General features: G+C 44.0%; 1 protein-coding gene across 3 annotated transcripts in view; it reads left to right on the top strand.

The window, feature by feature from the left end:
- The window catches only part of RPA1 (replication protein A1), a 53,324-nt gene extending 37,453 nt beyond the window's left edge, over nt 1-15,871 (top strand). For all 3 annotated transcript variants that reach the window (XM_004320861.4, XM_033848230.2, XM_019926918.2), the window contains 11 exons: nt 27-159; nt 1,334-1,436; nt 3,272-3,340; nt 3,487-3,679; nt 3,831-3,970; nt 4,373-4,521; nt 7,780-7,912; nt 9,885-10,061; nt 10,593-10,700; nt 13,159-13,245; nt 14,870-15,871. In XM_004320861.4, coding sequence (XP_004320909.1) covers nt 27-159; nt 1,334-1,436; nt 3,272-3,340; nt 3,487-3,679; nt 3,831-3,970; nt 4,373-4,521; nt 7,780-7,912; nt 9,885-10,061; nt 10,593-10,700; nt 13,159-13,245; nt 14,870-14,977 — 1,400 coding nt within the window. In that variant the 3' untranslated portion in view covers nt 14,978-15,871. The remainder of the gene's footprint in view (nt 1-26; nt 160-1,333; nt 1,437-3,271; nt 3,341-3,486; nt 3,680-3,830; nt 3,971-4,372; nt 4,522-7,779; nt 7,913-9,884; nt 10,062-10,592; nt 10,701-13,158; nt 13,246-14,869) is intronic.
- The last annotated feature ends 547 nt before the right edge of the window (nt 15,872-16,418 follow it).

Raw genomic sequence — 16,418 nt, 5'->3', positions numbered from 1 at the left:
CTCCTTCTTTGTGTTTGTTTTTAAAGGTTCTACTGTATCTAAGACTTTTGGTGCCTCAAAGACATTTGCAAAACCTGGAGGTACCAGCCTAGGGAACAGCTCCGGGGCAACACAGGCCAAAGTGGTACCCATTGCCAGCCTCACCCCTTACCAGTCCAAGTGAGTTATTTCATGGAATAAGTTTAGAAGGGACTTAGAAAAGAATATAAGAGGTTATTATGGGCTCTTGAGTTACTTATATGTGAACTTCAGGATTACCACACCTAAAATAGGTTTCCTCCTTTTTTTTTCTCTAGAGGGGGAGGAGATAACAAATTGTGGCAACCTTTAACTCTCAATAAAAGAATGGCAAAAAGAGCAATCATTCATAGCCTATGGAATTTCATTCGTTTTAAAAGAATTTGAAATTTAAAAGATATAATGTTTCAAGAATCAGTTGGTAGTCCTATGAGTAAGAATAAATTTTCTAATTCAGAAGGTATTTCATCTTACCATATAAATAGGTGACTTTTAGTCTAAAAATTATTACTCTGATTTAGTTGGCTAAAAGAATCTGTGCTGTTTGTATTAACCATAGTAATATAGCCTGAACAGATATTTCTTTTATATGACTTCTTTCCATTCAAAATTAATTTTAGCTGTGGAAAATTAGTGAGTACTCGTTTCAGAATTCTTTCAGCTATGTTTTTGTTTGTTCTTCAGTTCTTTGCAATATAGGGCAGATCTGTTCCCCTGTGAAATTATGAGTAAGGTAGCTAATGTGCCAGCACCTCCGCTCAGGATGGGCCCTAGGACTGGGTGTCAGACCTCGTATCTCCTTTCTTAGTGGCCTCTGTCTGAGGTCATAGTGCTTGAGAGTGTTTTCTTTTGGTGCCTGAACCAACACCGCGTTCCATACCCCTGTATTTGTATTCAGTGTGTCTTGGAAACGAGACAGAAGTTTGACGTCAGTTATATCAGTTCCCATGATTGAAAATAGCGGCAAAATATAATTGCTGGTATTACTGCATTTTCTAGCTGAGAACCTTTCATTAAGGGGATAGTGTTGCCTTGGTGATGCTTTTTGGAGGAGGGAGAGCGTTCATAAATTTACTTATTTGACAGGAGAATGAGTCAGTGTTAAATCACCTTGTGTGTTTTACTATTTGCTTATTCTACAAACTGTCAAACCTGGATGTCATCGTGGGGTTTTAATTAGCTGGATTAAAATACAGCTTACACTGAAAAATGGAATATGCATAAGATAAGAAAGGCTATAAGAAGATGATAGGGAACCTTTCAGATCTTTCCCAGGTAAGACTCCAAACACTAATATAATCTATTTGGTTTTTAGGTGGACTATTTGTGCTCGTGTTACCAACAAAAGTCAGATCCGTACCTGGAGCAATTCCCGAGGGGAAGGGAAACTCTTCTCTATAGAACTAGTTGATGAGAGTGTGAGTATTTGTCAAGTGGGGAAAGAGGAGTCTTCGACTCTGAGAAACAGGGCTCATCTCTGTGCAGGACTGTGAGGTGAAAAACAATAGTAAGCCAAGAAGAAACACGATTCTTCTTGTTTTTCTTCTATTGTAGTCTTCTGATGCTGTCTGGGGGCAAAGGGTTAAAATCATAAATAAAATCCTTGATCTCAAACAAACGCATTTGTAGCAGTAGAAATTAGTTTTCTAAAGGTAAGTAGCCTCACGGGCAGGAGAAACCAGAGACACTGTCTGACTTGCTGGCAGCCTTAGTCGAAGCCCCGGGGGTTATGTCTGCTTAGGAGCCAAGTGGAGCTTTGGGCCACAGCAGAAGGCATGAAGCAGCCTTGATATGTGATAAGTGATCGGTTCTGTGGGAGATGGATTCTGGCTGTGCAGACAGTATATGCTTTTCTTTTCTTTCTTTTTTTTTTTTTTTAATAAATTTATTTATTTATTTTTGGCTGTGTTGGGTCTTCACTGCTGCACACAGGCTTTCTCTAATTGTGACAAGCGGGGGCTACTCTTCGTTGCGGTGCACAGGCTTCTCATCGCGGTTGCTTCTCTTGTTGCAGAGCGCGGGCTCTAGGCGCGCGGGCTTCAGTAGTTGTAGCTCGTGGGCTCTAGCGTGCAGGCTCAGTAGTTGTGGCACACGGGCTTAGTTGCTCCGTGGCATGTGGGATCTTTCCAGACCAGGGATCAAACCCTTGTCCCCTGCATTGGCAGGCGGATTCTTAACCACTGCACCACCAGGGAAGTCCCTCTATATGCTTTTCTTAAACAAGACCAAACCATGATGAAGAGACGAAAAAGCCATGTTGTGGAGTCTCCACAAAGTCTTGTCATGCTATTTCTCTGTCCATTAGGGTTTTTTTTTTGTTCTTTGTTTTTTGTTTTGCGGTACGCGGACCTCTCACTGTTGTGGCCTCTCCCATTGTGGAGCACAGGCTCCAGACGCGCAGGCTCAGCGGCCATGGCTCACGGGCCCAGCCGCTCCGCGGCATGTGGGATCCTCCCGGACTGGGGCACAAACCCGTGTCCCCTGCATCGGCAGGCGTACTCTCAACCACTGCGCCACCAGGGAAGCCCCATTAGTTTTGTTTATAACTCCTAATGTATACTTCAAGCATTCTTTTCAAACTGCTGCATATTTCCTATTTGTTGAAACCTCTAACAGGGCCGAAAATAACAGTTGGTTTGTTTTTATTTTATTTTATTTTTTTTCAAAGATGGGATAATACCCTAAAATGTATTGGCTGTGAGGGCAGAATCGGTGTCAGAACCTAATTTTTTTTTAACCAAATTATTGGTATCATCTGTCATTTGGCTAAAAATTCAGCTGTTAATTTAAGTTTCTTCTCCATCTGTAGCATTTTGACTGATGGAAAAGTAAAAGTGAAAATCCAATCACAAGCAACTTGAAAGTATGACTTGTTTTTAACATTTTTGGCAGTGACTCCTGAGTATGAAGCAGTTCCTCGCTGGGTGCAAACATGAGGGAAACTGGTGAATCACAGTGGCTCAGCACACTTCCCTGGGGGCTTCGGTCGTGTCACTCAGTGTTCGAAAATTTTTATTTATTTATTTTTTTAGGTTTCTAACTTGAGGTTAACGAAGCACAGTAACGGGATCAACCAGTTAAACTTGGGTTGTTTCATCAGGGTTACTAACTTGAATATGTGACTGTGAACTGTGTGTTTCTGGGGTGACTGTGCTACTGCTTTAAAGATGTCATTTTGACACTAAGATGTCCTGTTTTTCACTGGTAAAACTTGAACTCCCCAATTCTAACCTGTTCTCGCATGCTTCTGCAGGGCGAAATCAGAGCGACTGCTTTCAACGAGCAAGCGGACAAGTTCTTTCCTCTTATTGATGTGAACAAGGTACAGTAGCATGGAGTCTAGAATGGGAACAGCCGAGCGATGGGGTGAAGGGATGCTGTCTGTTGGAGAGCTATGTGATCTGTAAAGGGTTTTTATATCCAATTTGATGGCCTATCGCACGTTCCATAGCTTGGCCTCTTTTACAGGTCTATTACTTCTCTAAAGGCACCCTGAAGATTGCCAACAAACAGTTCACAGCCGTCAAAAACGACTATGAGATGACCTTCAATAATGAGACTTCTGTCATGCCCTGTGAAGATGGTCATCATTTACCCACAGTCCAGTTTGATTTCACAGGGGTTGGTGACCTAGAGAACAAGCCTAAAGACTCACTTGTAGGTAAGTATGTGTGCGAGAATGAAGAGAGTGGTGATTATTAGTTCTGTTTGCAACACATAGGGGAGGCATGTGTTGCTGCTGTCCAACCTCTGGTCATGCTGTAATGGGAGCCTTGACCATCTCTTGCTAAAATGTTGTGCCTGTGTTTTAGACATAATCGGAATCTGCAAGAGCTATGAAGATGTCACTAAAATCACAGTGAAGTCTAACAACAGAGAAGTCTCTAAGAGGAATATCTATTTGATGGACATGTCAGGGAAAGTGGTGAATGCTACTCTGTGGGGAGAAGATGTGAGTACCCGCGTTGAGAGGTCAGAGCACGTGCGGAGAGGCAAAGACGTAAAGAGCTTCCAGGGTGGTGGTCTTGCCCCGGAAGCGGTGGGGCTTTGGCCATGTCGGCTGTGTAGACCCTTCCTAATGAAGGGTTGGACTATCTGGGGAGTATTTGAAAACCTTAATTTGATTTACTTCTGTGAGATTTGCTGATTTAGATTTCACATAGTGAAACGCTCTTTCCTCTAATTCTCGATTAGTTTTGATGTGTGTGAGTTTCTCTTGTATAGATTCCATGTGCCATTTATTGCATTCACTCTACTGTTGGCTGTTTCCCTTGTTTTCTGTAAAAATGTTTTGTGCATTCTTCCCGCTAGTGACAATTGTTTGTATTTGTTTGGTGTCTTTGTTGTTATGCAGGCTGATAGATTTGATGGTTCTAGACAACCCGTGATGGCGATCAAAGGAGCCAGAGTTTCTGATTTTGGTGGACGGAGCCTCTCTGTACTGTCTTCGAGTACCGTCATTGTGAACCCTGACATCCCAGAGGCCTACAAGCTTCGTGGATGGTAGGTTTTATGGGGCTAAACACAAGGGTTATTTGAGCCTTAGTTTGGAGAAGAGCTGGTTCTTTTGGTTCCCACGATCGGTATATGAGCTGTCTGCCAAGCAGAGAGCTTCGTTTCTGGGTGGAGCAGTGCCTGTATTTCTTGGAGACATTGTGCCTTCTGAAAGGATGGCTCTAAAGCCCTTCGACTGACAGACCTGTAATCCCATGACAAACCTGGAGAGTCGCAGGGAGCAATTAGGGCGGGAATGCTGCCTGCTGACCTGGATCCTGCGAAGCAGGTGAGGCCGGTGGTAGCAGCTGTACGGTGAAGCTCTGTGAGCGGAGGCATCTTTCTTTTCATGACTCAAAGCTGTGGGCTTCTGCGGCGTCAGGGGAGAGAGTGCTGCTTTTTCCGTCCAGTCTCTGGTGCCGATTGCATCTTCTAGTATGTATTCACTGGACTCTGCTCAAGTGCGGTGGGCACAATGGGCCTTTGTGGGCATTGTGTTGTTATTCGTGAAGCGCTCGGGGGATGAGGAGAGCCTACTAAAATCTCCTCACTATGTCTAGCTGTTCAGGGTGTTAAAACGATGCTTTAAAAGAGCACTTCAAGCTGCAGCATGGTGTGCAAGCATTGATGTGGTCAGGGAAAGCCCTGGAACTAGCTTGAGCTTAAATAATTTGTGTAGCTGTGGTCACAGGGGGGAGTGTGTTGGTTTCCAACCATGTCTTAGGGTTTGAGTGACTAAGGAATTAGCTCATATTACATACTCCCCACTTTTGTTTGAGCCTAATGTGAACCAGTTGCACTAGTATTTGAATAGTTTCATGAAATGTCTACTGGCATGATCATGTCACTTAAGCCAGCCTTGTGCGTGTGGTCCCTGTGGATCTGTATTTAACTCTTCTGGTAGCTGGCATCGCATTATAAGGGAAGGCCCATTCGTTAATAACCTGACCAGATGTAATCACAGCTTTGGTTTGTTCTTATTGCTTGATTTCCTTTCAGGCTCTGGAGCTCGACCCCAGTTCAATTGCGTGCCCACATTAAGGTCTTCGTATTTTTCTTGTCGATAATTGTGATCCCAGTCAACATAAAAAGACATGGCTGCCTCTAGAATAAAAGAACTTGGCATTGATCAAAGAGAAGCTCAGTGTCCACGTCCCACTAGGCAAGGACTGGAGATGTTTAGATCTTGGTTGCAACGATGTGGCGTTTTTACTGTAAGAAGGGCTGCCTCTCTCCTTGCTCTGTTGACTCCGGTTAGCTGTCTTCGCTGGCAAATGTCTCCTTGGAGTTTTTGAAACCGTAAACTCATGTAGCTAGTTGTGGTGAAACAGATTTATGGCGCTTGCTGTGCCTCTGTGACAGATTTAGCCGCTGATCTGACAGAACAACAAGGCAATTGTCTGCAGCTTAGGGTGGCATCCATTCTGTTCCATGCTCTCTTTGTAAGGAGCCTGTTCTGTATGTGGTTACTTCTAGTTATCCTCCTTTTGGGTAACATCGGCATGTTTTTAATCTCAGACTCTTCCCTGCCACAAGTATGTTTCTGAGACACTTCCTCTCGGGCCCCCTTTCCTTCATATTAGCTGATATGTGATCAAGAAATGTAATCAATTTTATAATAATTTAACATAAATTAATTTCAACTTTAATAACAGCATAAATGTGACTTCCCTGGTGGCGCGCTCAGTGGTTAAGAATCCACCTTCCGGGCTTCCCTGGTGGCGCAGTGGTTGAGAGTCTGCCTGCCGATGCAGGGGACACGGGTTCGTGCCTGGTCCGGGAAGATCCCACATGCCACAGAGCGGCTGGGCCTGTGAGCCATGGCTGCTGAGCCTGCGCGTCCAGAGCCTGTGTTCCGCAACGGGAGAGGCCACAACAGTGAGAGGCCCGCATACCGAAAAAAAAAAAAGAATCCGCCTTCCAATGCAGGGGATGTGGGTTCAATCCCTGGTCCAGGAAGATCCCACATGCCGCAGAGTAACTAAGCCCGTGCGCCACAACTACTGAGCCTGCACTCTAGAGCCCGTGAGCCACAACTACTGAGCCCGCGTGCCACAACTACTGAAGCCCACGTGCCTAAAGCCTGTGCTCCGCAAAAAGAGAAGCCACAGCAATGAGAAGCCCGCGCACCACAACAAAGAGTAACCCCTGCTCGCCGCAACTAGAGAAAGCCCCCATGCAGCAACAAAGACCCAACACAGCCAAAAATAAAATTGAAAAAAGAAAATAACTTAAAAAAATATATATATATATATTGGCATGAGTAAAATCTCGCTAAGAGGGTAAATCTACAAGGAAACAGAAAAATACCTTCTAATAAATTACTTTGAATCTTATAATCTTTTGAAATTATACCAGGCTTAAAAGATCTTTCACCGTGGGAACACTTTTTGCTACCCTGTTAAAATATGTCAACTGTCCCTTTCTATCCTGATACATTTCAGTGATGATAAAAATGCAGCTGCTGAGCAAAAATGAGCATCAGTAGCCCAAAGAACTATACTACAGCTCTCCATTGTGGCTTTTTTTGTTGTTGACTTTCCAGGTTACTGTTTTTAGGCCTTGGGCCCTCCGGCCAGTGTTGATAATGCAAAGCTAATTCAATAAAAGTTTCTGTGGTCGTTGGGCACTGTCTTTCTTGACCACTGGGGGGCATCAAAGCAATTGAGATAAAAAAGAGGTCATTCCATTTCTTCAATAGACTTAAGATACAATGAGGAAGATACTACCATCAGCTCACTTGGCCATGACCTATGAAAGTTGGGTGAGGGGTGGGGGGTGGGGGCGGGGCTTCCCTGGTGGCGCAGTGGTTAAGAATCCGCCTGCCAATGCAGGGGACGCGGGTTCGAGCCCTGGTCCGGGAAGATCCCACATGCTGCAGAGCAACTAAGCCCGTGCACCACAACTACTGAGGCCGCTCTAGAGACCATGAGCCACAACTACTGAGCCTGCATGCCACAACTGCTGAGCCCACGTGCCACAACTACTGAAGCCCGTGTGCCACAACTACTGAAGCCCGCACATCTAGAATCCGTGCTCCACAACAAGAGAAGCCACCACAATAAGAAGCCCACGTACTGCAACGAAGAGTAGCCTGCGCTCGCCACAGGTAGAGAAAGCCTGCGCAACGAAGACCCAACACAGCCCAAAAAAGAAAAAAAGAAAAAGAAGAAGTTGGGTGGGGAGTGGATAGCCCGTATATAGCATGTAGGAACAAGTATCGTATTCAATAAGCATATATAGTGCCTGCTATTCTTTGTTTTTTAGGTTTGACTCGGAAGGACAAGCCTTAGCTGGCATTTCCATCTCTGATCTAAAGGGTGGAGGAATAGGAGGGAGCAACACCAACTGGAAAACTTTATATGAGGTTAAATCAGAGAACTTGGGCCAAGGTGACAAGGTATCTGCATTCCTAGCTTTCTTCACAAAAGCATGTAAAATATGCGAGACAATAGTTTTCAGATTCCATTTGTGGTACCAGCTGTTAGACCTTAATTCAGAGCTATGAGTCTCACCTGGGGCTCTGCCCAGAGCATGGCGTGATGGCTGAGGATCCCGGCCAGAATGAAGGAGCTGTGCTTTCGAATAGGAGTATGTTACATCCCTCAGGTAGGTTGAGGCAGAAAGATGTTCAGGCTTTGACTTAGAGAGTTGTGTAGTTCTCAGAGGGATCTTAGCAAAGTGGTAGTAATCAGGTTGTGTATTTTATGAGCTGCCTTGAGGTCCATATGTCTTTTTCCTGATTGTTCCTGCAAACTGAAATGCCCGTATACCAAGAAGGTGGCTTTTGAGATTATAGCTCACGCTGAGCATTAGTCAGTCTCAGCGTCAGACATCGGGCGGCTCACATGTGCCCTCACTGGCTGTAAAATATTAACGTCTCGTGGGCTGAGCGCTGCTGATATTCTCTGACAAGAATGGCTCTGGTATTTGACTTGTTAATGTTTGTATCTAATGACCCTCCTCCCATCTTAATCTAAACCTGTATTCTGTCAGCAATTCAATATTTAAATCATTTATTTCTCCTTTATGCTCCCCAAACCAGTAATTCCTGCTATATTATTTTCATATTATACAATATAGTTTTTATTCCTTACTGTCCCGTTTCGCTATAGTCTCTTATTCGTCATTGTCAGTGACTGACTGCAATTCATAATGCTGTTATACAGCGTCCTGAGAATGAAACACTGGACAGATCTGTGTCTCTTGTCAACCAGTCTCTTTCTTAGATCTAGGGGTAGACAGCATGTAACAAGAAATCAGGCCTAGAGAGTACCTGTTCGCACCCAAACTTTCAAGTCACACTTGAATCTGGACCTTACCTGGAAATACAGAAACATCCTTCAGGCATTCTCCTCAGAGACTCCCCTCCTCTAGGGCCTTTTAGAGTGAGGGTTTGCCCAAGCTCTTTAAACATCCACCGTATTGTTTTGCCTCTTCTGTTCTGAAACATCAGGAAGCCCCAGAGGCTGCTGACCTGGCCCTGAATTGAGTACACCCAGAGGGAACTGCTTGCCCCCCAAAATTATCCATCCCGTATCCTTTCCATGAGAGTTAAAAGGCAAAGCAAATAGCAACATAAAGCCCATGCACATGGCTTGGCCCTTGCTACACCTACTTATCAGTGACATCTCCACTTTGAAGACACTTGTTCAGTCTTTTTGCATTCTGAATTTGATGACTTAGACCAGGGATTCACAAACAGGCCCACGGGCCATATCCAGCCTGCTGCCTGTTGTAAATACAAGCGCATTGAAACCAGCCACCTGCTCTCATCTCCATACTGTCTGTGAACGATCTTGCACCACAGCAGCAGGGTGAGTGGCTGCAGCGAAGACTGTGACCCGATGGCTCGTAAAGCCTGAATTAGTTACTGTCTAGCTTTGTACAGAAAAAGCTTGCTGACACCTGGCCAAATAGAGAGAAGGTTGAATCTAGACGCTAGAAATCATTGCTGTTGTTTTTAATGTGGGAGGAATGGTTGAACATAACTGCTAGATTTTACTGCATTCCTCTGTATTTCCTGGTTCTGTTACCTTTGCAGGGGCAGAGGAACAGGAGGAACACGTCTTTGTCTCTTGAAGTCTTTGTCTTTCATATAATCTGTTTCAGTTTTAATTAATTTAGTCTAATTTAGAATTAATTCTTTTATTATTAAGGAATAATATGCTTTATAACTTGGCTTATTACCTTCATGGGTTTTATAATCAGCACAAGTGACTTCTAAAACTGTAGAATGAATTATTCCCAGTAATCACATTGTGATCATGAGAATTAGAATATGTAAACACTTACCCCTCATGTGTAAGGGCAAGTCCAGTCCTGAACATAGGCCTGTGCTCTGTGTCTCATGTCACTCTTTTCTGCTGAAGCCCGACTATTTTAGCTCTGTGGCGACAGTGGTGTATCTTCGCAAAGAGAACTGTATGTACCAGGCCTGCCCAACTCAGGACTGCAATAAGAAAGTGATTGATCAACAGAATGGATTGTACCGCTGCGAGAAGTGTGACAGTGAATTTCCCAATTTCAAGTACCGCATGATCCTGTCAGTAAGTAGAATGGGTGGATGAGGACCACTGTGGTGTTTCTTGAGTGCCTACCAAGTGCCTGGCACTGTCTTTAGTTCAGGCTTTCCAGTTGTCTGGGATGCCAGCAGTGACTGAGAGCTGTCTTATGGAGTGCCTCCTGGTGACTGAAGGATGTACAATTTAAAATGCAGAGGACTTTGGTGGCTTGTTCAAAACCTTTAGTCCAAAGGCCATTGTGGCTGGACGGCCACTGAGTCCCTTGTGTCCAGATTCTGTGTCTGAAGGAGAGTTTAGTTGGGCTGTATCTCCGCTGAGATCTGAAATCACACATACACACCACATCGTGTTCCTGCTGTGATCCAGACTTACATTTGGAGCTTCTTTCTTGGATACTTTTTACGTTCTTTGGAAAGAATATGGCATATATAGTGGAAATGGGTTTTTTCCCTGGAAATTATTTTAATGAGTAGAAAAAGTTAATCTCCCTGTCTCCTTAGTGTGTCTTCCTTTCATTATTTCTTTGCTGAAATAACGTAAAGTTGTGTTTTTTAGGTAAATATTGCTGACTTTCAAGAGAATCAGTGGGTCACATGTTTCCAGGAGTCTGCAGAGGCCATCCTTGGACAAAGCACTGCTTATCTTGGGGAGTTAAAAGAGAAGGTCAGCCGCGTCTTGTCTTATTACTGTAATAGTTCCCGTGCTATAACACTTACCCATTTTGTGCTCTTTAATATTTTTCGGTTTGCTGCTTTTGGGTGTTGTATAGTTTCTCACTGATGATTATTTGAGAGCTCGTCCGATTCTGTCTAATTGTGTCCACCTTGGATGTGCTAACAATGAGGCATGAAGTAATGTATAGAAAATGCTTTAAAAACAGCACTTTCCAGCATGTTTTCTCCCGTTACTGTTAGCACACCAAGAGTTGGTGTGCCTGCGATCACTTGAGATCTGGAAGGTGTCTTCTAAAATAAGCTGAAGTACAGATGTGCCTTTGTTTTTTTTTTTTTTTTTGAGTCTGTGTTGGACTTTAAGTCCATTATGGTTTATCCCGGGACATTGAATAGTTCCCTGTGCTACAGTAAGACCTTCTTATCCATTCTAAATGTAATAGTTTACATCTACTAACCCCAAACTCCCAGTCCATCCCTCTCTCCCCACCTTGGTAACCACAAGTCTGTTCTCTATGTCTGTGAGTCTGTTTCTGCTTTGTAGATAGGTTCATTTGTGTGATACTTTAGATTCCACATATATGGTATTTGTCTTTCTTTTTCTGACTTATTTAGTAGGATAATCTCTAGTTGCATCCATGTTGCTGCAAATGGCATTATTTCATTCTTTTTTATGGATGAGTAGTATTCCATTGTGTATATGTACCACATCTTTATCCATTCCAGATGTGCCTTTTTAATGTAATAAACAGTTTTCTGAAAAGTTGAATCAAATCCTGGTTTAAATTCACGTATAAGGTACTTGCTTATTTCGTGTTGTCAGGTGGAATTCTTACGAAATAACTTTCTTCCATAAGATAACTTTCTCCATTTCATTTTTATAAATTAGTATTTTCACATATTAGTTTTATTTAATTCAGGGAATAGATTACTAATTATCCTAAACTTAAGAAAGGTACTTGCTCAGATAAAACATGTAAAGACCAATAAAAGCTATATTTTCTGGGCCACACAAATTAGCATCTATCTGTAGATTTTTCTCCCCTGTTTTCCTCCAAATCAGTTAGGATACTTATAAAAGCCACTAACAAGAAAAGGGTTTGTCATTTGTTTTGGTGTGTGTGTGTTTTTCTTTTCTGTCTTCTATTCTGTCCGTTTAGCTCTGCCCCTGTGTCTCTTTGAAATTGTCCATGAGCTCTCTAAAAATAATCCCAACAAGCCCTTTTACAGAAATAACTGGAATTGACTTTAAAGTATGATGGTATCTTTTATCTGTTTTGCCTGGTCCTCTATTTTCATATCAGATTTTAAGGCTCGAGGCAGCCTTTCAGGATTTTTTATGCGCTTATTACATTTGGCTGGTTTCACTGCCAGTGAATGAGGACATATAGAAACTCTTCCCTCAGGAGCTATGATATTCTTAGAGTATGCGCTCCATGCTTTCACTGATCTTGAAAGAATGACGGCAGCTGGTACGATTTTCTGAAGGTTTAACACATTGTTTTATTTACATACCCGAAAGCCTGAGGACTCTGTGTGTGTGTGTAGTAACCTTTACACAGAACAGTTCTATATATAATAAAGCTATTTGCATGTTTCAGGTGGCTTGCAAAGATAATACTTGACTGATATGAACTGTTTTTTAAAAAGTTCTTGTACATTTATTTTATGCATATTTATATAAAATGCTTTCTCTGATCCCTGTTTACCAGACTTTTTTTTTTTTTCAGTTCAGCAGCTTAATCAAATAGTATTTGAGGGGCCGGAGAAAGAGGGAGAGAGGAGTATCGTTTTTAAACTTTTCCCCTAACCTTTGCCTACTTTTCCTGTCTTCCTCACTTCCTCACCAAATCCATCGCTGTAAATCCAGAGGCTGAAATAATGCACATGACAACTTGAACTTTTTTCTGAGTGTGTCCTCCCATTCTCAATTTGTGATGAAGATGCTGAGCCTCAGATCTATTCCATCACAGACTTTTAAAGTTTAGAAATGCGTTTCCGAAGAGTGTTTCAGTTTCTTTTTTATTGTGGTAAAATATACATAAAACTTACCATTTTAACCGTTTTTAAGTGTAAGTTCGGTGGCATTAAATACGTTCACATTGTTGCACAAGCATCACTGTCATCAAGCTCGAGAACTTTTTCATCCTCCTAAGCTGACGCTCTGGACCCATTAAACACTAACTGTCCACTGCCCCTGGCAGCCATCGTTCCACTTTCCGTCCCTGTGAATTTGAGTACCCTAGGTAGAGTATCTTAATTTTTAATAAAATTCTACCTAAACAGTTTTATGTGATGAAATGTCACCTTAGTCATTCCTAAGAAATTTTAAACCACTGGGGGTGATCATTTTCTCAAGGATTTTCCTCAAAGTCTTTTCAGATATCTTATGGACATTTTCGGATGGTCTGGTAGTTTCCATGCCTACCGTTTGACGTTTGTTTTTGCAGAACGAGCAAGCGTTTGAGGAAGTTTTCCAGAATGCCAACTTCAGATCTTTTACATTCAGGATCAGGGTCAAGTTGGAGACCTACAATGTAAGTAACATCACCCAAGGTGCAGGAGGGTTAGCCGTGGGGAACTGCTGTTTGTCACCCCCAGCAGCATTATAGTGTTAACTGTCAGTTCCTTGCTTACTGTGTTCCAGACCCAACGCTAAGCACCCTGCATTTATTACTCATTGAATCTTCCCAGCACTGGGGTACCAAGCATCATCGTGTTTTCAGATGAGGAAACAGCCTTAAAGAGAGGTTAAGGGTCTCGTCCAGTGTCAACATCCAGAGAAAAAATGCTATGTGGCCTTTTTTTTGGCTGTGCCTCGCGGCAAGCCAGATCTCAGTTTCCCCAGGGATCAAACCTGTGCCCCCTGCACTGGGAGTGCGGAGTCTTAACCACTGGACCTCCAGGGAAGTCCCGCCGTGTGGCCTTTTCAGTTAAAACCTGGGGGTTCTTGGTTTGTGTCCCGACAAAATGGACTCACATCTTCCACATGGTTTGGGTTTCTAAAGTCAGTATGTGAAACAAAGACCATATGTAGTTAAAATTACCTTGAAAATTCCTTAAATTGCTCATAACATCATACGGTTGTAAAGTCGTGATGAAACAGCCTTTATTGAGTGCTCACTATCTGCCAGATACCGTTCCACACCCTTTACATACATTGTCTCGCTGCATCCTGGCAGTAACCCTATGTGTAGAAACTATTGTTAGCCCCGTTTCTACCAGCAAAACAATGTGGGCATACGGAGAATGAGTAACTTGCCTAAACTCACATGCTAGCAAGTGGCAGAGCTAATAATGGCACACAGGCAGTCCAGCCTCAGAGCTTTGCTCTCAGCCGTGCTTAGAAATACGACTGGGGTTAGTCAGTACAGAGCACACTGCAGCGTGTGAGCCCCTGAGCTGGCCTCACCCTGTTCTGCCTCTGCAGGCAGCGTCCAACCTAGAGAACCTGCGGCGAGGGGAAAGAATTCAGAAAACTCCTCTGCTTGCCTCAGGGTTTACTCGTTCTGTTTTATTGTCAGACCTTAACCCTAATACCTGCTGATAGCTGTGCTTGGTTTTGTGAGCGTTAAATGAGACAGGGACTCCAGATGTCAGTGATAACGATGTCAGGGTGGTGGATGTCAGGGTGGTGTCGGGAGGGAGGGATGGAAGGGTTGCTCGGTCCCTGAGTGGTGTGGACAGGGCAGGTGAAGGGCAGCGAGGTCGCCTCTCTCAGGGCTGAGGTGGGCCCACGGCAGGCCTCCCTCCTCTGCCGTGGGTGCTTCTCCGCTCCCCACGGCCCCTGCTTTCAGAGCCCGCTGTGTGGCTTTAGGAAGTCACTGTCTCCTCTGGGCTCCTGTTTCCCGCTCTGTAAAGAGAGTAAATTGAACTTCATGAGTCCTCTGAGGTCCATCGCGCTTGGAGTCTAGGTTCCTGAGCATTTGGGAGCGCGAGAGACAGGTGAGAGGGGTCTGTATCGAAGGGAGGCCTTTGTCCACTCTCCCGGCCCCAGAAACTCTGCCCTGGGCTCTCACCATCATTGTTTCCTTATCGGAATGACAGAACTCTGAACCCAGCCTGTCTTTGTGATTTCTCCTGCTGGGATCATTGAAACCATTGCCCCATGGCCACAGGCTTTCTTTCCTTCGTTCACAAATCGCTTTTCTCTTTTCAAAGGATGAGTCTCGAATTAAGGCCACTGTGATGGACGTGAAGCCCGTGGACTACAGAGAATATGGCAGAAGGCTGATCACGAGCATCAGGAGAAACGCTGCGGCGATGTGAGCCGAGCCTGCTAACGGGGCAGGAGCCTGCAGACAGAGGGCTAAAGCGAGCTGACCCCCGACCCCGACCCCCGCCCCGCCCCGCCTGACGACTGCGTTAGCTGCACGGTGTGGAGTGCCTCTCTGTGGGGGACTAAGCCGTTGCCTCTTGTGCGCATCTGGGGACCCACTGGCAGCAAAGGGAAATCTGCTCGGAGGGCTGTGGTGTAAACCGTGTCAGACCTCGGGGTCAGCTGGCGGGGAGTGTAGTACCAGTCACTCCTTCTGTCTTTAGGCTTTTGTCAGTTTTATTAAGATTTCATTATCTTCAACCAGGAATTATGTCACGAGTAATTGACCCTAAATCTGCAGATGATGAAATAAATTATGTAAGTAGGGTTTCCACTTCTCCAGTGGTGACACCTCCACGGCTCGGGTCCCTTCTCGGGAGGGAGAGCCGAGAAGTGATTGTGCAGAGGAACCTGGGTGTTTTAGTGGGCGTGTCTTCCTAGATCCAAAGGCTCTCTTTCTAGAGGTGCCACATAGTTGTTAATGCTTGGAATGGCAATAGGGTAGAATTATTAATCAGTCATATCTTTTCTATCTGAAAATATCCTTCCTTCAGGGTCTAATAGACTGAGTCAGATGGGTCTGATATTAATCAAAATTGTCTCTTCTGAGAAAGGCTGATAAGCATTGACTTGCCGTCCCCTAGGGACATCCAGGCAGCTACAGAGCATTGCTTTAGTTTTCCCTTCAGTTAATGTTGCATTTGGGTTGGTATGCCTTTTCTACCTGTACATATTTCTTGCATTGTACGTTTCTTTTCTTGATTAAAGCTATGTTAAATAGAAGGGATTTTGAAAGGAGAAGCCCTTTGTTTCCATTGCTTTGTTTAATAAACAGTATAGTCTCAGCTTGTGAATCCTACTTTCTTTGAATGCAAAGGGCTCTTGTAACTGGAAAGCAGTTAATTAGCCTTCATAATAAATGTTCACTGGGGGGAGATATTAACTCATTACAAACTCGAAGATTAGTCCAAAGCATGGAGATGATTCTTCCTAATGTTTGCAGCCCTGAAATGCATCTTTAAAAGAATGAAAAGACCCCAAACGAAAAGCCGAAAAGCCGTTGTGCCCTGGAACGCTGATGATCTGGCACTTTGGGATTTTACTGATGTTTACACAGCAGTCTTAACACCACCAGGCTTTGAAATGTGAACAGACAGTGAGCTGGGAAGAAAACAGTAATTATGCTGCTGGGCTTTTCAGTCGGCAAGAGCATGCTTCCTCTCTGTGCTCCTAATCATATTAATTACCTATCTGGCTGCTGCAGCCCACCGCTTGGCATTTGCTGCGCAGCTCTCTCCAAGCATCTAGGCAGCGTCGCAGTCTTCCTGCAGCACCAGGCCCTGGTTTTTAATCTGGGCAAGTGGGGCACGCGGAGGCCCTTGGTGGAGCTGG

This window comes from Tursiops truncatus, chromosome 20 (assembly GCF_011762595.2).
Source record: "Tursiops truncatus isolate mTurTru1 chromosome 20, mTurTru1.mat.Y, whole genome shotgun sequence".
NCBI lineage: Eukaryota > Metazoa > Chordata > Mammalia > Artiodactyla > Delphinidae > Tursiops > Tursiops truncatus.
This window is presented reverse-complemented; position numbering and strand designations above follow the sequence as displayed.